A 27,974-nucleotide genomic window follows, 5' to 3' on the forward strand; every position below is an offset into this window, starting at 1 on the left:
GAGGTGAGGAGAGGGGGTGGAGAGGAGAGATGAGGTGAGGGGGTGGAGAGGAGAGATGAGGTGAGGGGGTGGAGAGGTGAAGTGAGAGGGTGGAAAGGAGGAGGTGAGGAGAGGGGAGGCGGTGGAGAGGAGAGATGAGATGAGATGAGGGGGTGGAGAGGAGAGGGGGTGGAGAAAGGAGGGGGGGGTGGAGAGGAGAGTTGAGGTGGTGTAGAGAGATGAGGAGAGGGAGTGGAGAGCAGAGGTGAGGGGGTGGAGAGGAGAGGTGGGGTGGGGTGAGAGGGTGGAGAGGTGGGGTGAAGGGTAGAGAGGAGGTGAGGGGTGGAGAGGTGGGGTGAGGGGTGGAGAGGAGAGATGAGGGTATGGAGAGGAGAGATGGATAGGTGGGGTGAGGGGGTGGAGAGATGGGGTGAGGGTTAGAGAGGAGAGGTGAGTAGAGGTGAGGTGGTGGAGTCAGGGGGTGGAGAGAAGAGGTGAGGTGAGAGGGTGGAGAGGGGAGGGAGGGGTCCTACTTACAGTATACTGTCATTCATGTTATTTCGCTAGATAAGTCATGTAGCTGCTCAGGACAGGGTGTTGAGGGGTGGAGGGCAGACTGGTAACACTAAGTTCTATTCAGCTCTTATACCTGGGGGGCATTGGACTAGTAACTGAAAGGTTGCAAGATTGAATCCCCGAGCTGACAAGGTAAAAATCTGTCGTTCTGCCCCATGAACAAGGCAGATAAACCACTGTTCATAGGCCGTCATTGAAAATAAGAATTTGTTCTTACCTGACTTGCCTAGTTAAATAAACATAAAATAAATAACTACCTGTGTAACATTGTATTTACACCAGTCACAACAAAATATTTTTAAAGAGTTTAAAGCAAGTCCCACAATGTTTCGTCATGGAAAATTATAATCTAGTTCAACAACATTATCTTTGGCATTTGAAATAAAAACACAACACTGGTGCTGAACAGTGTGAGTCCAGTCTTGTGACTGACTGAAAGGAAGGCTGTATATTTAGAAAACAAAGATGTAACTCATGCCAAGAGGTAGTCCAATAGGCACAACGAGAACTGCAGCAGCAGAGAACGCCTGCATGATGGTGACTGTGACTGGTATCTATCACTAGCCTGAAGGATACCTCAGGGAAGTTACTTCCCTGTGAGATAGCCAGCCAGGCATGCATGGGGCCACGTGAGTTCAACTTGGTGAGAATGATTTAAGGTCAAGATGACCTTTGCGAGTAAAATAATGTGTTTGTTGACAGGGATGTGTGGGGCAGAGAGGGTAGGCAGTGTAGGCAGGGTAAACGGGGAAGGCAGGGTTAGCAGGGTAAACAGGGTAGGCAGGGTAAGCAGGGTAAACAGGTTAGATGGTAAACAGGGTAGGCAGGGTAAACAGGGTAAGCAGGGTAAGCAAGGTAAACAGGGTAAGCAGGGTAAATAGGGTAAGCAAGGTAAACAGGGTAGGCAGGGTAAACAGGGTAAATAGGGTAGACAGGGTAAACAGGGTAGGCAGGGTAAGCAGGGTAGGCAGGGTAGGCAGGGTAAGCAGGGTAGGCAGGGTAAGCAGGGTAGGCAGGGTAAGCAGGGTAGGCAGGGTAAGCAGGGTAAGCAGTGGAGCTGGAGATGTGAACAGCTCTTCTCTCCTACTCTGTGATTAGTGTTGTACAGCCCTGCAAGTTCATACCACACACAGAGAGGAATAGCAATGAAAAACAACTGGTGACCAATGTCCCTGTTCCTTAAGAATGTTGCAGGCCAGTAGATTGGAATTGAGGCAGTGTTGCAGTGCAAATGGCTGTATCTGGACTGACTCCAAAGGAAGTCCAAAGAAATAAATAACCCCCCCCGCCCTCCTGTGCACAAATGCTTTGTAGGGGAACAGCTCAGGGGGAGAATTGTTTTGTAATGTCCCGTTCATTCCCCCTGCTAGCCTACACTAATACACAGCCAAGTAATTTCCTCTCAGCACCCTGGTTTAGAGGTGGATGTAAGTTATTTATAGCAGCCCCTCACTCCTGTTAACAGCAGAGGAGGCAAGAGCTCTGTCTGGGGAAATGAGAAGGTACTCTACACTACTTTATAATGTAGCTGGTCTGTCTGGCCAAGGGGTTGAGGGGGGGGGGGGGGGGGGTGGAGAGGAGAGCTGAGTTTTTATTTATTTATTTATTTATTTCACCTTTATTTAACCAGGTAGGCAAGTTGAGAACAAGTTCTCATTTACAATTGCGACCTGGCCAAGATAAGGCAAAGCAGTTCGACAGATACAACGACACAGAGTTACACATGGAGTAAAACAAACATACAGTCAATAATACAGTATAAACAAGTCTATATACAATGTGAGCAAATGAGGTGAAAAGGGAGGTATAGGCAAAAAAGGCCATGGTGGCAAAGTAAATACAATATAGCAAGTAAAACACTGGAATGGTAGTTTTGCAATGGAAGAATGTGCAAGGTAGAAATAAAAATAATGGGGTGCAAAGGAGCAAAATAAATAAATAAATTAAATACAGTTGGGAAAGAGGTAGTTGTTTGGGCTAAATTATAGGTGGGCTATGTGCAGGTGCAGTAATCTGTGAGCTGCTCTGACAGTTGGTACTTAAAGCTAGTGAGGGAGATAAGTGTTTCCAGTTTCAGAGATTTTTGTAGTTCGTTCCAGTCATTGGCAGCAGAGAACTGGAAGGAGAGGCGGCCAAAGAAAGAATTGGTTTTGGGGGTGACTAAAGAGATATACCTGCTGGAGCGTGTGCTACAGGTGGGAGATGCTTTGGTGACCAGCGAGCTGAGATAAGGGGGGACTTTACCTAGCAGGGTCTTGTAGATGACATGGAGCCAGTGGGTTTGGCGACGAGTATGAAGCGAGGGCCAGCCAACGAGAGCGTACAGGTCGCAATGGTGGGTAGTATATGGGGCTTTGGTGACAAAACGGATTGCACTGTGATAGACTGCATCCAATTTGTTGAGTAGGGTATTGGAGGCTGTTTTGTAAATGACATCGCCAAAGTCGAGGATTGGTAGCATGGTCAGTTTTACAAGGGTATGTTTGGCAGCATGAGTGAAGGATGCTTTGTTGCGAAATAGGAAGCCAATTCTAGATTTAACTTTGGATTGGAGATGTTTGATATGGGTCTGGAAGGAGAGTTTACAGTCTAACCAGACACCTAAGTATTTGTAGTAGTCCACGTATTCTAAGTCAGAGCCGTCCAGAGTAGTGATGTTGGACAGGCGGGTAGGTGCAGGTAGCGATCGGTTGAAGAGCATGCATTTAGTTTTACTTGTATTTAAGAGCAATTGGAGGCCACGGAAGGAGAGTTGAATGGCATTGAAGCTTGCCTGGAGTTAGGCAAGTTAGGATGGTTAGGAAGGCATTTTTAAAGAATATCCAGGCATCCTCTACTGACGGGATGAGATCAAAATCCTTCCAGGATACCCCGGCCAGGTCGATTAGAAAGGCCTGCTCGCTGAAGTGTTTCAGGGAGCATTTGACAGTGATGAGTGGAGGTCGTTTGACCGCTGACCCCTTACGGATGCAGGCAATAAGGCAGTGATCACTGAGATCTTGGTTGAAGACAGCAGAGGTGTATTTAGAGGGCAAGTTGGTTAGGATGATATCTATGAGGGTGCCCGTGTTTAAGGCTTTGGGGAGGTACCTGGTAGGTTCATTGATAATTTGTGTGAGATTGAGGGCATCAAGTTTAGATTGTAGGATGGCTGGGGTGTTAAGCATGTTCCAGTTTAGGTCGCATAGCAGTTCGAGCACTGAAGATAGATGGGGGGCAATCAGTTCACATATGGTGTCCAGAGCACAGCTGGGGGCAGAGGGTGGTCTATAGCAGGCGGCAACGGTGAGAGACTTATTTTTAGAGAGGTGGATTTTTAAAAGTAGAAGTTCAAATTGTTTGGGTACAGACCTGGATAGTAGGACAGAACTCTGCAGGCTATCTTTGCAGTAGATTGCAACACCGCCCCCTTTGGCAGTTCTATCTTGTCTGAAAATGTTGTAGTTTGGAATTAAAATGTCAGAATTTTTGGTGGTCTTCCTAAGCCAGGATTCAGACACAGCTAGAACATCCGGGTTGGCAGAGTGTGCTAAAGCAGTGAATAGAACAAACTTAGGGAGGCTTCTAATGTTAACATGCATGAAACCAAGGCTATTACGGTTACAGAAGTCGTCAAAAAGAGAGCGCCTGGGGAATAGGAGTGGAGCTAGGCACTGCAGGGCCTGGATTCACCTCTACATCGCCAGAGGAACATAGGAGGAGTAGAATAAGGGTGCGGCTAAAAGCAATAAGAATTGGTCGTCTAGAATGTCTGGAACAGAGAGTAAAAGGAGGTTTCTGGGGGTGATATAATAGCATCAGGGTATAATGTACAGACAAAGTTATGGTAGGATGTGAATACAGTGGAGATAAACCTAGGTATTGAGTGATGAAGAGAGAGATATTGTCTCTAGAAACATCATTGAAACCAGGAGATGTCATTGCATGTGTGGGTGGTGGAACTAATAGGTTGGATAAGGTATAGTGAGCAGGACTAGAGGCTCTACAGTGAAATAAGCCAATAAACACCATCCAGCAGCAACAGCAATGGACAAGGCATATTGACATTAAGGAGAGGCATGCTTAGTCGAGTGATCAAAAGGGTCCAGTGAGTGGAGAGGTTGGTTGGGGGTCACGGCGATTTAGACAGCTAGCCAGGCCATCGGTAGCAAGCTAGCATAGGATGGAGGTCTTATTAGCCACCTCTTGCGTTCCGTCAGTAGATTAGTGGGGTTCCGTGTGGTAGAGGGGATTAATCCAAATCACACAACAACAACAAAAATAAAAACAATAGATATAGTTATAGAGGCCCAAGAAGAAAACATAATAATAATAAAAATAAATAAATAAATTGTCCGATTGTCTATTCAGATAGCAGCCGATAAGACAGCTAACGGTTAGCAGGCCGCAGATGGGTGTTCAGGTAACGTCGCGACGGAGGAGCCAGCCGGATAACTCCTTCGGGTAGATAACGTCGGCAGTCAGTTGTGAAGGCCCGGTGGGGCTCCGCGTAGGCAGCAAAACAGGTCCGGATAGGTGACTGTAGCCCAGGAGTGATTGATGGAACTCAGGAGTGATTGACGGAGCTGGCTAGCTCCGGAATAATTAATGTTTGCTCCGGAATAGTCACACGGATAGCAGCTAGCTAGCTGTGAGATCCAGGTATGAATGTCCAGAGAGCGGTTGAAATCCAGGGACATGGAGAGAAAAATTCGTCCGGTATGTTCCGTTCCGAGACCCGCTGCGCTGCGCCGTACAAAACTGGCGATAGATTTTCGAGCTAAAGGATAGCTGATGACCACAAACCGTGGTTAGCTGAATACTAATGATTTGCCAGTAAAGAAGCTAACTAGCTTCTGAACTAGCTACCGATTAGCTTCTGGATTAGTTTCTGGGCTAGCTTCTGGCTAGCTCCTGGCTAGCTTCTGGCTAGCTCCTGGCTAGCTTCTGGCTAGTTTCTGGCTAGCTTCTTGGAGGATTACAGATTTGAGGTAAATAATACTATTTTATAAATATAAAATGGTGAGGCGGGTTGCAGGAGAGTGTTTTGAAGATTTTTTTTTAAAATGTATGTGAAAAAAAGTTGTCAATATATATATATATATATATATACATATACATATACACGGGACACGACAAGACGAGGACAAAAGACGTCTGAACTGCTATGCCATCTTGGAACTTAACAGGAGTTGAGGGGGTGGAGAGGAGAGGTGAGGGGTGGAGAGGTGAGGGAGTGGATAGGGGAGGAGAGGGGTGGGAAGGAGAGGTGAGGGGGTGGAGAGGGGAGGAGGTAGAGAGGGGGGGGGTCCTACTTACAGTATACTGTCATTCATGTTATTTAGCTAGATAAGTCATGCAGCTGCTCAGGACAGGATGTTGAGGGGTGGAGGGCAGACTGGTAACACTAAGTTCTCTTCAGCTCTTATACATGTGTAGTAACACTGTAATTACACCAGTCACAACATGTTGATACATAGCACTTCACAAGAACAACCTTCTTCTCAGACAGGTTCTGTATGACAGGCCCATAAAAACACACAAGGAGGCAAACATTTGACTTATTCCATTTATAGTATATATAAGGTGAGAAACGGCCTTGACTTCCCTGACTCTAATGTGGCAATAACAGAACGGCAGTCATTGTAATGAATATGCATTGGCTTAGTGAGCTGTCAAACTACACACAGGAAGCACACAGCGACAGTCTGTCTGTCTCTGTCTCTCTCTCTCGTCAGTCCCATGCATACAGCACCATCACCACCTCCCAGTACAACAAACGTTGCTGGAGCAGCACTTAGTGTCATGTGTTTTAAGCAGAACACCCTCTCCTTCCCTTCGTCCTGCCTCTGCCCCATCATTAACACTGGCTCCAGGTCAATAAATCAAAACCTGATGCTGTCACAGGCTCAGTGAGTGTCACCCCATCCAGACTGCCTCATTAGCACGCACTCCAGGGCGACTAATCACACCATGATCTCTCCATCAGCTCCTGGGCTATTGACTTGTGTGCAATGTTCAGTTGGTTATTATTTATTTATTGGTTTAACATACGCGGTATGTTTTTCTGTCTCCTGAATACAGTAGCTAGACTATATATACAGTTGAAGTCGGAAGTTTACATACACTTAGGGTGGAGTCATTAAAACTAGTTTCTCAACCACTCCACACATTTCTTGTTAACAAACTATTGTTTTGGCAAGTCGGTTAGGACATCTACTTTGTGCATGACACAAATAATTTTTCCAACAATTGTTTACAGACTGTATCACAATTCCAGTGGGTCAGAAGTTTACATACACTAAGTTGACTGTGCCTTTAAACAGCTTGGAAAATTCCAGAAAATGATGTCATGGCTTTAGAAGCTTCTGATCGGCTAATTGAAATCATTTGAGTCACTTGGAGGTGTACCTGTGGATGTATTTCAAGGCCTACCTTCAAACTCAGTGCCTCTTTGCTTGACATCATGGGAAAATCAAAAGAAATCAGCCAAGACCTCAGAAAAAAATTATAGACCTCCACAAGTCTGGTTCATCCTTGGGAGCAATTTCCAAATGCCTGAAGGTACCACGTTCATCTGTACAAACAATAGTACGCAAGTATAAACACCACGGGACCACACATCCGTCATACCGCTCAGGAAAGAGACACAACCTGTCCCCAAGAGATGTGTCACGGTCGTCCTCCTCTTCATCTGAAGAGGAGAGGCGAGAAGGATCGGAGGACCAAAATGCGGCGTGGTATGTGTTCATCATTAATTTTAATAAAGAAAACACTGAACACTGAAACCCTATACAAAAACAATAAACGAAATAACAACCGTGAAGCTAATGCGAACTGTGCTGAAACAAGCAATCAACATAGACAATCACCCACAAACAAACAGTGCAACCCAGGCTACTAAGTATGATTCTCAATCAGAGACAACTAATGACACCTGCCTCTGATTGAGAACCATACTAGGCCAAAACATAGAAATCCCCAAATCATAGAAAAACAAACAGACTGCCCACCCCAACTCACGCCCTGACCATACTAAATAATGACAAAACAAAGGAAATAAAGGTCAGAACGTGACAAGATGAACGTACTTTGGTGCAAAATGTGCAAATCAATCCCAGAACAACAGCAAAGGACCTTGTGAAGATGCTGGAGGAAACAGGTACAAAAGTATCTATATCCACAGTAATACGAGTCCTATATCGACATAACTTGAAAGGCTGCTCAGCAAGGAAGAAGCCACTGCTCCAAAACCACCATAAAAAAAGCCAGACTACGGTTTGCAACATGGGGACAGAGATCATACTTTTTGGAGAAATGTCCTCTGGTCTGATGAAACAAAAATAGAACTGTTTGGCCATAATAACTATCGTTATGTTTGGAGGAAAAAGGGGGAAGCTTGCAAGCCGAAGAACACCATCCCATCTGTGAAGCACGGGGGTGGCAGCATCATGTTGTGGGGGTGCTTTGCTGCAGGAGGGACTGGTGCACTTCACAAAATAGATGACACCATGAGGAAGGAAAATTATGTGGATATATTGAAGCAACATCTCAAGACATCAGTCAGGAATTTAAAGCTTGGTCGCAAATGGGTCTTCCAAATGACCCCAAGCATACTTCCAAACGTTTGGCAAAATGGCTTAAGGACAACAAAGTCAAGGTATTGGAGTGGCCATCACAAAGCCCTGACCTCAATCGCATAGAAAATTTGAGGGCAGAACTGAAAAAGCGTGTGCGAGCAAGAAGGCCTGCAAACCTGACTCAGTTACACCAGCTCTGTCTGGAGGATGGGCCAAAATTCACCCAACATTGTGGGAAGCTTGTGGCAGGCTACCCGAATTGTTTGACCCAAGTTAAACAATTTAAAGGCAATGCTACCAAATACTAATTGAGTGTATGTAAACTTCTGGCTCACTGGGAATGTGATGAAAGAAATAAAAGCTGAAATAAATAATTCTCTCTACTATTATTCTGACATTTCACATTCTTAAAATAAAGTGGTGATTCTAACTGACCTAAAACAGGGAATTTTTACTCGGATTATATGTCAGGAATTGTGAAAAACTGAGGTTAAATGTATTTGGCTAAGGTGTATGTAAACTTCCGACTTCATCTGTATATATTTTTTGCTTTTTAAATGAAATAATTAAAAGGATATTTCTAAAATTTTAACATACATTTAGATTTCATATATATCATTTTATTAAATCTTTAGAAAAATAGAAATTAGCACAAAACCCTGAACTATGTAATAAAAATGTTCTTGTTACCTGAGGCTTGTGCATATGAACATTCCACAGTAATACTGTATGTATAGTCACTGAAAAGGCCCCTGGTCTGTTGTTAAGGACCAAAGGACCCCAGTAGCCTACCCTAGACTTCCCAGACCAAAGCTCTATTCTCACCAATAACCATACTAGCATGCTGCTCAGAATGAAGCAATGTATTTGACATGCATTCAACATAAGTAGGCTACTGTAGAATGCATGCGGACGTAACCCTTTCTGCCTGTGGATCAATGCAGTAGGAGATGCATCTCTGACTGCTGCAACACCAACACCAAGAAACCTCTCAAGTTTCAGCCTGAATCAATACCCTGAGGTGAGGAGAAGTGATGAGCTCAGCTAAAAGGAGAACCACAAACTCTGCAGTATCTCTCTTTACTGATCCTCAGTGCACGAGTGTCACTCAGCAGCCAGCCAGTCCTTGGTCAGAAGAAAGTAAGTATCACAAATCAACCACCTGTCTCTAGTCTGCTATCTCCACTGGACTCACCACCATCCTAGCGGAAATCTACCAACTGTACGACATCATCAACCCTCCAACCACAGTTAGCTAAGCTCCCTGTCCAACCACAGTGGTCCACAGAGATCACAGGGGGGAAATGAGCCAGACTTTAAAAAGTATCTGTGTGACTAACTATCACACAGGAATGAGAGTTGACAACTTGAGTGATTCCCTGATCCACCTCTACGCAGACGACACCATTCTGTATACATCTGGCCCTTCTTTGGAAACTGTGATAAAAAACCTCCACATGAGCTTCAATGCCAAACAACACTCATACCGTGGCCTCCAACTGCTTTTAAACACTAGTAAAACTAAATGCATGCTTTTCAACCGTTCGCTGCCCGCACCCGCCCGCCCGACTTCCATCACTACTCTGGACGGTTCTGACTTAGAATATGTGGACAACTACAAATACCTAGGTGTCTGTCTAGACTGTAAACATCTCCAATCCAAAATAAAATCTTGAATCGGCTTCCTATTTCGCAACAAAGCCTCCTTTACTCACGCCGCCAAACATACCCTCGTAAAACTGACTATCCTACCAATCCTTGACTTCGGCGATTTACAAAATAGCCTCCAACACTATACTCAGAAAACTGGATGTAGTCTATCACAGTGCCGTCCGTTTTGTCACCAAAGCCCCTTATATCACCCACCACTGCGACCTGCATGCTCTAGTCGGCTGGCCCTCGCTACCTATTCGTCGCCAGACCCACTGGCTCCAGGTCATCTATAAGTCTATGCTAGGTAAAGCGCCGCCTTATCTCAGCTCACTGGTCACGATAACAACACCCACCCGTAGCATGCGCTCCAGCAGGTATATCTCACTGGTCATCCCCAAAGCCAACACCTCTTTGGCCGCCTTTCCTTCCAGTTATCTGCTGCCAATGATTGGAACGACATGCAAAAATCGCTGAAGCTGGAGACTTATATTTCCCTCATTAACTTTAAACATCAGCTAACCGATCGCTGCAGCTGTACATAGACCATCAAATCAACCTACCTCATCCCCATATTGTTTTTATTTACTTTTCTGCTCTTTTGCACACCAGTATTTCTACTTGCACATCATCATCTGCACATTTATCACTCCAGTGTTAATTCGCTAAATTGTAATTACTTCGCTACTATGACCTACTTATTGTCTTACCTCCTCACGCCATTTGCACACACTGTATATAGACTTTCTTTTTTTCTATTGTGTTATTGACTGTACGCTTGTTTATTCCATTTGCTTTGCTTTAGCTTGGCCAGGTCGCAGTTGAAAATGAGAACTTGTTCTCAACTGGCCTACCTGGTTAAATAAAGGTGATTTGAAAAATAAAAAATTTTACTCACTAAAGCACACTTTGGCACAACATATTGAAATGCATTGGGTTGTTGCTCAGGCTCATGGGTAGTCTGGGTAAACAGTGAACACGTCTTTCAATTATGGTTGAGAAGACATTGAGAAGATGTTGGATGTGAGTGTTGCTTAATCAAACAGTCCCGGCAGATATTAAGAGGCGGGTCGGTCAGACATTGACCTCCTAACCAGGCTGCAGTTGCTGGCCTGTCAGTTAGGCATTAACTCAAAAAAAATTATACTAGAAACAAATAATGCTGCCACTGAATCCTTGTCAGAAATCAATGGGATCCCTTTTAACATGCCTGGTCAGATAGATGCATCGCTGCAAATGTTGCTTTTAAATGTTGTGAAGGTGTCTACTGTTGGTATCTAGGTAACAGAGAGATCTAATGGACAGAAGTGTCCAACAATAATATCTTAATATAATATTACTGGATGAATTTGTTCCCCTGTTTATGTTCTTCTAGTGACCCAACCTTCCCTTTGATGCTATTTGATGTACAGTACATCATACAGCATCACATTGCTTTAAATGGACTGGTGGTGAATCTCAAAGGAATGTATGTTAGTTCCATTTGGGCATACTAAACATGTTGAATTGTAGCTAGTCGATATCAGTAAGTAGCCAATACAAACACTGTGCTGTAGCCTAAAGCACTGCTGCACATGATGACATTATGACGCAGTTGTTGCTTACAATGAAAGGTCAAAGGTTGTTACACCTGTTTACATCAAAGCATCATTGCTCCCGACGACATTCAATCACACTTATAAAGCATCTGTACGTTTATTTCATTAATGATCATTGAATTAATCACTGCTTGTTGGGTTATTGTGAGGACACACTGGGGCCAAACCAGTGACGCATTACAAATCTTCAATCGGATTAGCTATCTGTACATGCCTAACCAGCGAGGCTCAAAATAAATATGGAAATTGAATATGGAAATATTTTTGCCCTAAATGCGTTTCAATGTGAGTTGCTATTGTTAATGAAGTTATTTTCCTCCATCCAAATAAATCCCTAATGAGACCTATACTCCAAGATAGATGAAATCAAAAACCAATATGATATAGGCCTATGTAAGGTTCTGTATTTATTTTCTTAGTCAACCTTGTCTTCTGTTTCTTTGTGTTCTTGAACGTAGCCCTGTCTTTCATTTTTGTTCGTTGATTTCACCTGTGTTAGTTACTCACCTGGTCTCATCAGCTCCTTATTTAGTTCAGTTCATTCTGTTTGTGCCTTTGTGAGGTATAGTCCGTTTTGACTCTACTAAGCCTTTTCCCAGCTCATTTGTGAGAACCAGTTACAGCCTTCAGTCCTCGTTTTGATTCACCTGCCTGTTTGCCTACCTGTGTATGACCATTGTTTTGATTCACCTGCCTGTTTCCCTACCTGTGTATGACCATTGCCTACCTGTGTATGACCATTGCCTACCTGTGTATGACCATTGCCTGCCTGTGTATGACCATTGTTTTGATTCACCTGCCTGTTTGCCTACCTGTGTATGACCATTGCCTACCTGTGTATGACCATTGCCTACCTGTGTATGACCATTGCCTGCCTGTGTATGACCATTGCCTGCCTGTGTATGACCATTGCCTACCTGTGTATGACCATTGCCTACCTGTGTATGACCATTGCCTGCCTGTGTATGACCATTGTTTTGATTCACCTGCCTGTTTGCCTACCTGTGTATGACCATTGCCTACCTGTGTATGACCATTGCCTACCTGTGTATGACCATTGCCTGCCTGTGTATGACCATTGTTTTGATTCACCTGCCTGTTTGCCTACCTGTGTATGACCATTGCCTGCCTGTGACCACGATTCCTGCGTAATAAACACCTGCTGCGCTCTGCGTGTGAGTCTACACCTTTTTCTCCCTGAATATTCACTACAGCCTAACAACTCTTCTCCACAAAGACAGACACCATCCATCACCATCACAGTATTTCAAAATGAAACGTTCCACACAATTGGTTGTAAAAAAATAAATAATCCACCATTATGAAAAAGACATCCAATTATGTGAAGGCCTATTCCAGACCTGGGTTCAAATACTATTTGAAATCCTGCCCAATACTTTAGCTGTGCTTGACAGAGTTTGCCTGTAGCTTTAGAACCACTAGAACCATCCCCAGTCCTCGCCCACCTGACACTCCAGGCAAGCTAAAACAAACGCTCAAAATGTTTGAAAGATTTCGAATAGTATTATAGACACTGGTGTAGTACAGCTGAGATGCTAGAAGGCTGTGTATTGTAGCTGAGAAAAAGTGGGCTCTGTAGCAGTCAGCAGGATAATAGTTTGGTCTAATTAGGACCGAGATTAATAAGATGCATGCTCTGCTGCCCACTGTGCCTTCCTGGGAAACCAAACGCCACTGAGGTCAGTTCATTAAGAGTCTCTCTAGTTCTCCCTAGCGCAGACAGTGTGTGTGTCTGAATGTGTATGACTTTGTGTGTGTGTGTGTGTGTGTGTGTGTGTGTGTGTGTGTGTGTGTGTGTGTGTGGCTGCAGGCCATGGCCCTACTAAGAGGAGAGAGGCAGGTAGTCAGGCCTGAGAAGAGCCCCTCGGTAGCCTTCTGTCCCGTCTGTGATGAATGAGCAGGCTAGGCCCCTTACATGAACTGGTGTGTAAAGTCAAGAAAGCATTGGCCCACTGACGAGGGAACTGCTCAGAGCTGTGTGTGTGTGTGTGTTAAACTGGGCAATTCATGGTATGCATTACCACAGGCTTAAAGGTTGTCATTGTTCACAACAGAACTGGTGTAACTGAGTGCAGAATAGTGTCCACTGCCTGAATTGGAGATGTGTATCACAACCACGCTCTCTTAAAACTAACCTTCAATCAAAGCACACAATCCTTAGTTTTTCGGGCGAAGTTAAAAGGTCATTCAGATCTGTATTAAGGTATTTGTAAGCCATAGCTTTCGAAATAATGCATTCGGGTATATTGAATTGGTTGATATTGCAGACTGTGCCTTTAAGAAGCCTGCGCAGGGAAATGTGTAAACTCCACTGTCCAACCCGTGACTGTGTTGCAACTTCTTCACCTTATGCCAACGCTACTGAAAATGTACTGTAGGTTGTTCAAATTAAATACAAAGAAACACTGACTGACTTTATCTACGGTAGTCTGAACTCTGAAACATTACACATGATACATTGAACAAGTTCGGCTCCAAGTCTATACTCACACCTGTGTTAATGTTGTGCACACGTCCAGAGTGTTCTGCAGAAGAGCCATCGGAATTCCCCCGAGTCGAGGCAGGCCAGATTCTATTCGACAGCGCGACCCTGACAGACAGAATGTAGTCCATACTGTGCAACTCGTACGAATATCACAACCTGGATGCACCTTAGTTATCACTAACAACCGTTTAAAAATAAGCCATTTCTGATATCACTGTCATAACTCAATCGCGATAAGATCTAGATAAAACTCTTTTAAAAAGTGTAATGCAGTGAAACCAGCACACTTCAGCAGACGCAGAAATAGGAACTGAAACAACTTGTTCCTCCCTGATGACGTACCTGTCTGGCGTCAAGCAGTGCCCCGCACTCACTCCAGTCAATGGATACATATTATAGATTTTTATTTTAACCTTTATTTAACTAGGCAAGTCAGTTAAGAACAAATTCTTATTTACAATGACGGCCTACCGGGAAACAGTGGGTTAACTGCCTTGTTCAGGGGCAGAACGACAGATGTTTACCTTGTCAACTCGAGGATTGGATGTTCAAACCTTTCGGTTACTAGTCCAATGCTCTAACCACAAGACTACCTGCCGCCCTAATGATAAACAATTATATTACAAAGTTGTGAAAAACACAAGATCATAAAGCGCATTATGTAGCTACAATATCCGACCTATGCAATTAATACATGTTTATTCCTATACATTGCTATAGGGCAATGTTATATTGTTTATTTTCTCATATTTAGCCTATGCCTTGGCCTAGAGGTGGTAAGTCCATTATCAAGATGGTTATTTAGGTCTTATAAATTAGTGACTGTCTCCCTAAATGAGAGGTCTGAACCTTTATGTTATGGCATGTATTCGCCCTGGAGGGCTTCTGTTTCACCCCTATCTGTCTGTTTCCCCTCAATTGCTGCAACTTGCACTTCTTTACTTAAAGATGACATGCATGACAATCATGGGAACTGAACAAATCTCACTCTCATCTTAATAACATTGTATTCAATTGAGGAAAGCACACAGCCAGGCAGCCACTCCACTTACTATAAGTGTCCCACCATACAGCATAAGGCCAGGGACTCATACTATCACTGCGACATATAAGTGTCTCTTCAGACACCAAGGGAAGAAGATATGGCATTTGGAATGGGTCAATGTGTGTGTTGAACAGTGAAAAACCCAACAGACAAGGTGTAATAATTGGGGAGCAGAATTAGAAGCTGGAAACAGCCCAATGCATTATTCATCAGCAGAGATATGGTAAGAAATGAAAGAGAGAAAGACAAATTAGTTTTTAAAACCCTGAACTGGAAATAAAAGTCATGTAAACGAATGAATCGATACAATGACCGCGTTCTCCAAGGTAAGACATATGTTGTGCTCCATCTGCTGGTTACAATGAAAAGTGCAGCCTGGTTTATAAATCACCTATTATTTTTAGGGGCGCATGGATGGGTGACAGATTAACTCTAAATTGTGACAAATCAATAGGTCAACATGGGCACATCCAGAGCCATATAAACAGAGTCAGGCAGAGTCTGGAGTCAGGCAGAGTCAAGCAGAGTTTCCTCCTATTACTAAGGAAGTGTTTTGGTACTTTACAACAAGTTATAAAGCATTGTAAATGCAGGCTTTTAGTAAAGTGTAAGAGATTTGGGTCAGGGTTGCCGAGATTAACTTCTTCAATATAGGGGGCGGATAAAAAAAACGTTCCCGTTTTAAACAAGATATTGTGTCACGAAAAGATGCTCGACTATGCATATAATTGACAGCTTTGGAAAGAAAACACTCTGCCGTTTCCAAAACTGCAAAGATATTATCTGTGAGTGCCACAGAACTGATGCTACAGGCGAAACCAAGATGAAATTTCAAACAGGAAATGTCCCAGATTTTGAAGGCGCTGTGTTCCAATGTCTCCTTATATGGCTGTGAATGCTCCAGGAATGAGCCTACACTTTCTGTCGTTTCCCCAAGGTGTCTGCAGCATTGTGACGTATTTGTAGGCATATCATTGGAAGATTGACCATAAGAGACTACATTTACCAGGTGCCCGCTAGGTGTCCTCCGTTGAAATTATTGCGTAATCTCCAGCTGCGTGCATTTTTCCATTTGGTTCAGAGGAGAAACCAAACTGCCACGAATGATTTATCATCGAATAGATATGTGAAAAACACCTTGAGGATTGATTCTAAACAACGTTTGCCATGTTTCTGTCGATATTATGGAGTTAATTTGGAAAAAAGTTTGGCGTTGTAATGACTGAATTTTCTGGGTTTTTTCTTAGCCAAACGTGCTGAACAAAACGGCGCGATTTCTCCTACACAAATAATATTTTTGGAAAAACTGAACATTTGATATCTAACTGAGTCTCCTCATTGAAAACATCCGAAGTTCTTCAGAGGTAAATTATTTTATTTGAATGCTTTTCTTGTTTTTGTGAAAATGTTGCCTGCTGAATGCTAGGCTTAATGCTATGCTAACGATCAATACTCTTACACAAATGCTTGTGTAGCTATGGTTGAAAAACATATTTTGAAAATCTGAGATGACAGTGTTGTTAACAAAAGGCTAAGCTTGTGAGCGAATATATTTATTTCATTTCATTTGCGATTTTCATGAATAGTTAACGTTGCGTTATGGTAATGAGCTTGAGGCTATGATTACGATCCCGGATACGGGATTGCTCGACGCAAGAAGTTAAGTAAACTGTTACCATTGATTTGTAACAGTACCACAGAGTCAACTTGGCTTCCTCTCTGTCTGGCCCCGTTTTATAAACACAGAAATGATTTGACAGACTGATTGATGAACTCTCAGTCAATAACACTGGTAAAGTTCCAAGTTCCAAGGTGAACATGATGATGGATGAGGCTGCCTACAGTATGAGCTCTTAGTTGAGGGATTACAACTTGCTTTCTGCTCCATAGTGATCTTGAACAGCATCCCCTGTCTGGGCCCCTGGGACGCTTGGCCCGGGGCAGGGTTGTTGTGATGGGTTTTGGACAGACCACCACCTGGGGCTTGTTGCTCTGTAATATATAGCTACTAATGCTGTAAAGCTGCCCAGAGCAGTCATCAAATAATGTGTTACTTCCACACACAGAGGGGGATTGGGTTTCCTCTCTGAGCTCTGTCTAATGCAGCCCAATAGGGGAAGAATTAGATACACTCTCACCATACCATCTAGCTCTGCTCCAGGGCATTAGTGTGCATTCCTCCTCTAGTTAGTGGACGAATGTGCACCAACGACCTGGACCATAGCTACGTACCATCCAGAAGACCGACTGAACTGTAACACAGTCTGCTTATTCAGCCCTGTTTAGTTTTCCCACCTGACTACTCTAAAGGCTGTGTAATTAAGCTACTGTGTAAGTTGAGTAGTTTATGAAACGTCTTTACTGAAGACTCATCTCTTCAGTGGGTCATATGATTGAGTGTAGTCTGGCCCAGGAGAAGGGGAAGGTGAACGGAAAGGCTCTGGAGAAACGAACCGCCCTTGCTGTCTCTGCCTGGCCGGTTCCCCTCTTTCCACTGGGATTCTCTGCCTCTAACCCTATTACAGGGGCTGAGTCACTGGCTTACTGGGGCCCTCTCATGCCGTCCCTGGAAGGGGTGCGTCACCTGAGTGGGTTGATTCACTGATGTGGTCATCCTGTCTGGGTTGGCGCCCCCCCTTGGGTTGTACCTGGCGGAGATCTTTGTGGGCTATACTCGGCCCTGTCTCAGGATGGTAAGTTGGTGGTTGAAGATATCCCTCTAGTGGTGTGGGGGCTGTGCTTTGGCAAAGTGGGTGGGGTTATATCCTTCCTGTTAGGCCCTGTCCGGGGGTGTCCTCGGATGGGTCCACAGTGTCTCCTGACCCCTCCTGTCTCAGCCTCCAGTATTTATGCTGCAGTAGTTTATGTGTCAGGGGGCTAGGGTCAGTTTGTTATATCTGGAGTACTTCTCCTGTCCTATTCAGTGTCCTATGTGAATCTAAGTGTGCGTTCTCTAATTCTCTCCTTCTCTCTCTCGGAGGACCTGAGCCCTAGGACCATGCCCCAGGATTACCTGACATGATGACTCCTTGCTGTCCCCAGTCCACCTGGCCGTGCTGCTGCTCCAGTTTCAACTGTTCTGCCTTATTATTATTCGAACATGCTGATCATTTATGAACATTTGAACATCTTGGCCATGTTCTGTTTTAATCTCCACCCGGCACAGCCAGAAGAGGACTGGCCACCCCACATATGCTCTCTCTAATTCTCTCTTTTTTCTCTCTCTCTCGGAGGACCTGAGCCCTAGGACCATGCCCCAGGACTACCTGACATGATGACTCCTTGCTGTCCCCAGTCCATCTGACTGTGCTGCTGCTCCAGTTTCAACTGTTCTGCCTTATTATTATACGACCATGCTGGTCATTTATGAACATTTGAACATCTTGGCCATGTTCTGTTATAATCTCTACCCGGCACAGCCAGAAGAGGACTGGCCACCCCACATAGCCTGGTTCCTCTCTAGGTTTCTTCCTAGGTTTTGGCCTTTCTAGGGAGTTTTTCCTAGCCACCGTGCTTCTACACCTGCATTGCTTGCTGTTTGGGGTTTTAGGCTGGGTTTCTGTACAGCACTTTGAGATATCAGCTGATGTACGAAGGGCTATATAAATAAATTTGATTTGAATTTGATTTGATCCAGAGGCATTAAATAAAATGAGCCTTATTGAGTGAAGAGATGAAAGTCTTGTTCGGTTTCAAACAACATTAAGTTTGGGTGTTTAATGTGTCTCTCCTTTCACTTTAACGACATTAAGGAGGGTTGTATCTGATTAAACGAGTCATCTACTGCCATTCTATCCATTCTAATGATACCTTAGAGTTTATTCTAACTTCTGTCATTTGGTTATTAGCTTAGCATATTAACAACTGTTATACATTATATAAATGTATCGAAATTGTAAGAATCTCTAGTTAAGAGGACCAGCTAAGGTTTGTATTGGTAACTACTTGACTCTCTGGTCCTAAGCAATCTCTTCATTACCAAACACAACACAACTTGTTGTACAGGGATCCATCCACAGAGGACCTAGTGTTACCAGCTGCCTCTGTAAGCCCTAGCCTAGCAGGCTGTGTGTGTGTGTGTGTGTGTGTGTGTGTGTGTGTGTGTGTGTGTGTGTGTGTGTGTGTGTGTGTGTGTGTGTGTGTGTGTGTGTGTGTGTGTGTGTGTGTGTGTGTGTATGAGTGAGAGATGCTTTGTCATCGTCAGAGATTGGTGCTGAGACTGGGCAGAGTGTTCATCTCACCAGTTTCCAGTGAGAGCCAGGTAGGCTGGCTGTATAATCCCCAGAAGAGGAAGGATTTCATTATGAAACAACAAACAACAAGCCCACAGGCAGCTCCCCCGTCAACCGTCTGGTTACATAACCTGTTCACAACACATTGTGAACACACATACACAGATGCACACACACAAACATCTGTGAATTTCTCAACAACATAAAACATGTAAAAAATAGAAAATCACTCATGCAATACAATGTACCTGCTGGCAAACACAAACAACCCACGTTTCATTGTGTAATAATTAAGAGAGAGGGGGATTGAGGTTCTGTACCGTACGCATATGGACTGAAATAAGTGTTTATAACTAGTTAGAATATGAATAGAGAGTGCTTGGAAATGAAAATGACATTTCTGTGTGTTCCATACACCGTGTTCCATACAACTGTCTTTGGGTTTTAGAAAAGCACTATATACATACAGTTGAAGTCGGAAGTTTACATACACCTCAGGAAAATACATTTAAACTCAGTTTTTCACAATTCCTGACAAAAATTCCCTGTTTTAGGTCAGTTAGGATCACCACTTTATTTTAAGAATGTGAAATGTCAGAATAATAGTAGAGAAAATGATTAATTTCAACTTGTACTTCTTTCATCACATTCCCAGTGGGTCAGAAGTTTACATACACTCAATTAGTATTTGATTGGCATTGCCTTTAAATTGTTTAACTTGGGTCAAACGTTTTGGGAAGCCTTCCACAAGCTTCCCACAATAAGTTGGGTGAATTTTGGCAAATTCCCCCTGACAGAGTTGGTGTAACTGAATCAGGTTTCTAGGCCTCCTTTCTCGCACACACTTTTTCAGTTCTGCCCACAAATGTTTTATGGGATTGAGGTCAGGGCTTTGTGATGGCCACTCCAATACCTTGACTTTGTTGTCCTTAAGCCATTTTTCCACAACTTTGGAAGTATGCTTGGGGTCATTCTCCATTTGGAAGACCCATTTGCGACCAAGCTTTTTAACTTAACTGTCCTGAGATGTTGCTTCAATATATCCAAAAGATTTTCCTGCCTCATGATGCCATCTATTTTGTGAAGTGCACCAGTCCCTAGTGCTTCAAAGCACCCCACAACATGATGCTGCCACCCCCGTGCTTCAAGGTGTTCTTCGGCTTGCAAGCATCCCCCTTTTTCCTCCAAACATAACGATGGTCATTATGGCCAAACAGTTCTATTTTTTGTTTCATCAGACTGAGGACATTTCTCCAAAAAGTACGATATTTGTCCCCATGTGCAGTTGCAAACCGTAGTCAGTTTTTTTATTGTGGGTTTGGAGCAGTGGCTTCTTCCTTGCTGAGTGGCCTTTCAGGTTATGTCGATATAGGACTCGTTTTACTGTGGATATAGATAATTTTGTACCTGTTTCCTCCAGCATCTTCACATGGTCTTTTGCTGTTGCTCTGGAATTGATTTGCACGTTTTGCACCAAAGTACGTTCATCTCGTGTCTCTTTCCTGAGTGGTATGATGGCTGCGCGGTGTTCATACTTGCGTACTATTGTTTGTACAGATGAAGGTGGTACCTTCAGGTGTTTGGAAATTGCTCCCAAGGATGAACCAGACTTGTGGAGGTCTACAATTTTTTTTCTGAGGTCTTGGCTGATTTCTTTTGATTTTCCCATGATGTCAAGCAAAGAGGCACTGAGTTTGAAGGTAGGCCTTGAAATACATCCACAGGTACACATCCAATTGACTCAAACAATGTCAATTAGCCGATTAGAAGCTTCTAAAGCCATGACATCATATTCTGGAATTTTCCAAGCTGTTTAAAGGCACAGTCAACTTAGTGTATGTAAACTTCTGACCCACTGGAATTGTGATACAATGAATTATAAGTGAAGTAATCTGTCTGTAAACAATTGTTGGAAAAATGACTTGTGTCATTGTCAAGTCCTGACCATAGAAAGCCTGTATTTTCTTTGGTAGAGTAGGTCAGGGCGTGACTAGGGGTTTTAGTCTAGTCTATTATTTCTATGTGGGGTTCTAGGTTTAATTTTCTATGTTGGTGTTTGTGTATGATTCCCAATTAGAGGCAGCTGGTAATCGTTGTCTCTAATTGGGGATCATACTTAAGTAGCATTTAGTAGCACATGTTTAGTTGCCTGTTAGCACTGCATTGTCGTCATGGTTCGTTTATTCTTTATTGTTTTGTTTTACTCTCTAATAAATAATGTGGAACTCTACATACGCTGTGCCTTGGTCCGTCTATACTAACGATCATGACAGTCATGCGCAAAGTAGATGTCCCAACCGACTTGCCAAAACTATAGCTTGTTAACAAGAAATTTGTGGAGTGGTTGCAAAACGAGTTTTCATGACTCCAACCTAAGTGTATGTAAGCTTCCGACTTCAACTGTTTCTATTATTACAATAGCATGACTGAGGGAGGCCAGTAAAAAGAGTGTTAGCACTAGGATGATGTGAGAGAGAGAGAGACTGTTTACTGTAGTTAGCACTAGGATGATGTGAGAGAGACAAAGACTGTTTACTGTGGTTAGCACTAGGATGATGTGAGACAAAGACTGTCTACTGTAGTTAGCACTAGGATGATGCGAGAGAGACAAAGACTGTTTACTGTAGTTAGCACTAGGATGATGTGAGAGACAAAGACTGTTTACTGTAGTTAGCACTAGGATGACGTGAGAGACAAAGACTGTTTACTGTAGTTAGCACTAGGATGATGTGAGAGACAAAGACTGTTTACTGTGGTTAGCACTAGGATGATGTGAGAGACAAAGACTGTTTACTGTGGTTAGCACTAGGATGATGTGAGAGACAAAGACTGTTTACTGTAGTTAGCACTAGGATGACGTGAGAGACAAAGACTGTTTACTGTAGTTAGCACTAGGATGATGTGAGAGACAAAGACTGTTTACTGTAGTTAGCACTAGGATGATGTGAGAGAGACAAAGACTGTTTAGTGTAGTTAGCACTAGGATGATGTGAGAGACAAAGACTGTTTACTGTAGTTAGCACTAGGATGATGCGAGAGAGACAAAGACTGTTTACTGTAGTTAGCACTAGGATGATGTGAGAGACAAAGACTGTTTACTGTGGTTAGCACTAGGATGATGTGTGAGAGACAAAGACTGTTTACTGTAGTTAGCACTAGGATGATGTGAGAGACAAAGACTGTTTACTGTAGTTAGCACTAGGATGATGTGAGAGAGACAAAGACTGTTTAGTGTAGTTAGCACTAGGATGATGTGAGAGACAAAGACTGTTTACTGTAGTTAGCACTAGGATGATGTGTGAGAGACAAAGACTGTTTACTGTAGTTAGCACTAGGATGATGTGAGAGAGACAAAGACTGTTTACTGTGGTTAGCACTAGGATGATGTGAGAGAGACAAAGACTGTTTACTGTAGTTAGCACTAGGATGATGTGAGAGAGACAAAGACTGTTTACGGTAGTTAGCACTAGGATGATGTGAGAGAGACAAAGACTGTTTACTGTAGTTAGCACTAGGAGTCTCTCACAGAGACAGACAGGTCTTCACAATGGCTGCAATCACAGGTGGAACCGGGCCTGTCACACGACACCTCCTTCTCTCCGGTACATCTCTTCATTGGGAAAGTATATCTTTCTCTCCAGCCCCTCAAAGCTGTCAACAACAGCATCACAACAGATGATTCTGTTTCTCAGAATGCGGTGCCGAATATTCATGAAGCTTTGAATCCATGTTTTGCAAAATGTCTGTTAGGAATGTGACAACGCCAAATTAAATCATGTGAAGCAACTGGCTGTCTGTATACATCACATACGGGAACTTATATAACCATCATTAATGTCACTTAGTCATTCAAATGGCACTTTATTCCCTACAGGGCACATAGTGCACTATATAGGGAATAGGGTGACATTTGGAATGCACACCTTAATAACTGCCATTACTCACAGTTGGTTTTAAACAAGCCGTCCTCACTTGAAAGTCTGCTTTCAGTCCTTTGTCTTTTCTCATACAAAATGGAGTTCTAATGCTCTCCTATAACAAGAGCTTTTTTATGATATGCCATTTGCTCTCCTCTCTGTGGTTAACATCAGTAGCAGTAGTTACTGTAAGCTGCAGTGCAGAGGGTGAGCGGGGACTGCAATTACCCAGCCCCTTCATCAGGCACTGGCCTATGGGTTCGAAGTATGGGAGTCAAGGCTACCAATCATACCCCAGACAATTCTTTCGCTCTCTCTCAGACTCAATGGTCGTCAATTTAGTGTTCAAGGCCATTGCTGGGGCTGAGATGGACCCCGCCTCAGCTGCCTTGCCTTCCCAGAGTCACTGCTCCTAGAACCAGGGTAACTATAACTAACATTACCACAGCATTATTGACTCTTTATGTCATGCATACATTCTTTATGAATGGTACATATCACCACTCTAAGCAAAGTCTTACTATTCAGTGTCAGCATTCTCCTGATGTTGGGAGAAAAGAACCCTTAACAAAGGAGAATCATCCCGTCAGACACGGTTCTATTTTTAGAAGATATGCCTCTTGTCACAGTCAATTGTGTTCTTTGATGCGTCAGGGTTCTCTCTTCCACAATTCATGAAACTTATGCTGTTTCTGTTCACTTAGTGGCAGATTTTAGACCAGAACTATCAAAACTTTAGATTTGAAACATTGATTTATTATTGTGAAAAAATGATGCAGTTAGTGTGGAATACAGAAATAGGCTTGGAAAAAACCCTCAACTCAACAAAGAGTTATAAAAACACGCTCTGCACATTGAAGACAAACTGAAATAACTTTTTGTTGACTAGAAACGTTATCACAAAACTAATACTATGTCATAAATGTTATTGTTCGCCATTTCTAAATGGTTCCAGAGAAAAAAAATCCATCTGTAGATTCGTTATTTTAAACCCAACGTACTAGACTGGACTGGAGAGCATCTTGAGTGTTGGGAGAGGTCGAAAGCAAAGCTTGGTTGTGACTCAGCCACAGCCACCGCCAGCCCGCCACACTCATTCCATCCGTTGCCTTGCTTCCTCTTTTTCCCTCTGTTGTGATAGATCACTGCATTGTGAGAGCTAGAGCCATCTTTCACCAGTGACTATAAACCCCAGTCCCCCTGTCCCCGGCTCATGGTCATCCATCTATCCTCCTGTGGCCGTGGGTGTCTGTACTGTGGTTGTCTCAGGCTCCACTGGGAGGCTGGGTGGCCCCAGGAATAATGACCAGGGGTGCACAGTGACCATCAGCTCTCCCTCTCTCTCTCTTGTTGTCTCATTATGATATGATGAGAGGAGGAGAGGAAGAGAGGAGAGGGGATGTGGAAAGTAGAGGTGGAGAAGAATAAAGGAGAAGGAGAGGAGAGGAGGAGGGGAAAGAGGATAGGAAAAGAAGAGGGGGTGATGAGAGAAGGAGAGGAGAGGGGGAAAGAGGATAGGAGAAGGAGAGGGGAAGATGAGAGGTGGACTGGAGGAGGAGGGGAAAGAGGATAGGAGATGGACAGGGGAAGATGAGAGGTGGAGAGGAGGAGAGGGGAGGATGAGAGGAGGAGAAGGAGAGGGGAAGATGAGAGGTAGAGAGGAGGAGGAGGGGAAAGAGGATAGGAGAAGGACAGGGGAAGATGAGAGGTGGAGTGGAGGAGGAGGGGAAAGAGGATAGGAGAAGGACAGGGGAAGGTGAGAGGAAGAGAGGGGAGGATGAGAGGTGGAGAGGAGAGGAGGAGAAGGAGAGGGGGAAGATGAGAGGTAGAGATGAGAGTTGTCTGTCTCTGAGAAAAATTTCATTTCAGGAGGTAAAGATGAACATCAGACATGCACCACTGCTCTCGTCACGCAGGCAATTTATTAAAACAAAGTCTAGCCCCACTATAACGCTGACAGCTCCACAGGCGGAGACAGGGAGTGGGAAGAGACAGGGAGTGGGAAGAGACAGTAAGTGGGAAGAGACCGTGGGGGAAGAGACAGGGGGAGGGAGAGACAGGGAGTGGGAAGAGACAGGGGGGGGGGGCTCAGGGGGAGAGACGGGGAGAGGGAAGAGACAGGGGGGGGGGACATCTCAGTGAAATGAATAAAATCAATAATATTTTATGTTACCTCCATTGAACTCTGCGGCTGGAATTAATTGGTTTCTCTTTAAGTCAGACACACTCATATATTGCATCATTATCTTAAACAGACTCCCAAGAATCATAATGCCAAAATGGACGACAACTGCTGGTCTTCTTCCTCCCTCTCCTCCCCCGTCGTCTGGAGTATATGGGCAGCTGACTGATACAGTATGTGCATCACAAATGGCACAATATTCTCTATATCCCTATGGGAACTGGTCAAACGTAGTGCATTATATAGTGAATACAGTAGAATGACATTTGGGACACAGTGGCAACTTGGATTTAAGAAGGCATCACCCTGTCTATTTGGACACATCACCCAGCCTGTCCCACTCATCAAATTGACAAACATGACAAAGGGTCTGTACTCAATCCATCTATCTTAAAACACTTTTGACACTCTCTATCCATCACTATGATATCACTGCTTCCATCCACAACACAGGGCCTAAATTGGATAATATATCTCTCTTCTCTGAAATACGCTAGATGGGTAATTTGTTGGTTAAATTATGAATTGGGCAGGCATGTATTGGATGAGCTGAGAGTTGTTGAGTTGTTGCTATTGCCATTATATTCGCTACTGTCACGGCTGTTGGTGGAAGAAGGTGAGGACCAAGGTGCAGCGTGGTACGTGTTCATAATTAATTTATTAGCAACTGAACACTAAATACGAAAATGACAAAAAGAATAACCGAAACAGTTCTGTCTGGTACAGATACGAAACAGAAAACAACTACACACAAAACCCATGTGGTTTTCTGTTTCGTATCTGTATCACTCCCTGGCCATAGAGATGCTTTGCATTCTCTATTTTGGTTTGGTCAGGGTGTGACTAGGGTGGGCATTCTATGTTCTTTTTTCAATGTTTTTGTATTTCTTTGTTTTTGGCCAGGTATGGTTCTCAATCAGGGACAGCTGTCTGTCGTTGTCTCTGATTGAGAACCATACTTAGGTAGTTCTTGCCCACATGGGTTTTGAACTGTTTTGGTTGTTCTCTTTGTTGTTTTGTTATTCAGTGTTCTGTTCTATTAAATAATGATGAACATGTACCACGCTGCACCTTGGTCCTCACCTTCTTCCACCAACAGCCATTAGAGCTACAATATAGTCAGATAGAGATAGAGACTATTATCATGTAGGCTGAGACCTCTATCACATTTCTTTGGGACAGTAGAACTGATTGTAAGAGTCCAAGCGAGCATGAAACACTATAGTGTATAGTCTATACTCTGATGCAGCACCAAAGAGAATGTTCTGGGCCGACACTAACATTCAACGAGATGTAATGAATGCACTGTCCACTGACCCATGCTGTGTAGACTGCATACTGCACTGTTAGCTAAATCTTGTCCCACAGCTATATTCTTCCCCTTGGATAAACCAGTACATGGTCAACCCGGGCCCCTGGATTGTATACAATTAGAATAAGGAGAGGGGAGTTCCAGGAGGGGGGTTGAGATGGTGGATCGCAACAGTGGCGTGTATTCATGGATGCCAAGGGAAGCCAAGCTTCCCCCCAAAAGTGACAAATAAAAAAAATATGATAAAATAATGTATATTTTTCGTCTCTGTGTTTCATAATTTTCCTTCAGTTTGCAAGAGGCTGAATATATCTCACCGGAGAAAGCATCCAAACAAGCGAAACAGCGCCCCTCTGTCTCTGTATGTGTAGGCAAATTTATCCGATGCCATCTGGTCAAAAGGAGTTTGACATTGTTGCAGACCGTAACATTGAATGAAAGGGAAGCCAACGAGCATTTTTGGCTTCCCTTGATACATTTTTTAAATAAAATAATAGCCAATCAGCGTTGAGCTAAACTGAGTAAGCTCAACTGTGGATGGTCCTGGCACACCAAAACAAAGTGTCAAGGGAAGCCAGTTTGGATTTGGCTTCACACCAATCACATCACATTGAGAGCAAAATGTAATTTACAGAAACAACTTGAATTGCTGCATCTCAATGTGTTGTTGTCCTCTAATGGCTAGCTACAGTAGTTAGTCAAAATGTATCCTTTGCTAAATTAGCCATGGCTAGAGATAGGGATTTGGACTTGTGGTTTTACTTCATTCTCCGTACTGGCCAATGATTATAACAGCGATTCTGATGGAACCATAAATTCATACATTATTGCATCAGAGAATGGAAGTTCAATAGGCAGCTAGATGTAGAAGGTTAATGTTAACTAGCTATTGTTGCCCATGAAAGGAAGTTAGGGTAGCAAACAAACAACACAAAATCAAAGCGTGTATTGTATGAGAGTCATAGACCGTTTTGTCAACATGAAAGAGAGAAGGATGGCATTGATGTTTTAATAAGTTCTTTCCACTTGTAAGTGTACACACACACACACACACACACACACACACACACACACACACACACACACACACACACACACACACACACACACACACACACACACACACACACACACACACACACACAATGCATAGGTGATTTGATGATGTTGAAGTTGAAATGGGGCTGGAATAGTGGAGGCAGCTCCTACTTAGGAGTATATTTCACAGTCGCAAGACAGTTAACTAACAGGTTATAGAGCAAACAACACAATTATCACAACACATAGATTGTAATATTTTTTTTTTTCTGGCTTGGCTTCCCCAGTGATTTTACCCACGCATCGTTACTGGATCATAATTAATCACATGCAGCTAAAAGGGGTGTTCACATTTCAAGGACTGCAAGGCTACTGTTGGA

The 27,974-nt window shown here is 43.5% G+C and overlaps 1 protein-coding gene across 3 annotated transcripts in view; it reads right to left on the reverse strand.

Moving 5' to 3' along the window:
• Positions 1-27,974, reverse strand: part of LOC109901036 (oxidation resistance protein 1-like) — a 209,693-nt gene that overhangs the window by 56,040 nt on the left and 125,679 nt on the right. Inside the window, exon 1 of one of the 3 annotated variants that reach the window (XM_031788011.1) lies at positions 13,876-14,179. The exons of the other annotated variants lie outside the window; for them this stretch is intronic. Coding sequence (XP_031643871.1) covers positions 13,876-13,996 — 121 coding nt within the window. The 5' untranslated portion in view covers positions 13,997-14,179. Of the gene's footprint in view, positions 1-13,875; positions 14,180-27,974 lie in introns of those variants that run through there. 3 annotated transcript variants of the gene reach the window in all.

This window comes from Oncorhynchus kisutch, linkage group LG2 (genome assembly GCF_002021735.2).
Source record: "Oncorhynchus kisutch isolate 150728-3 linkage group LG2, Okis_V2, whole genome shotgun sequence".
Lineage (NCBI taxonomy): Eukaryota > Metazoa > Chordata > Actinopteri > Salmoniformes > Salmonidae > Oncorhynchus > Oncorhynchus kisutch.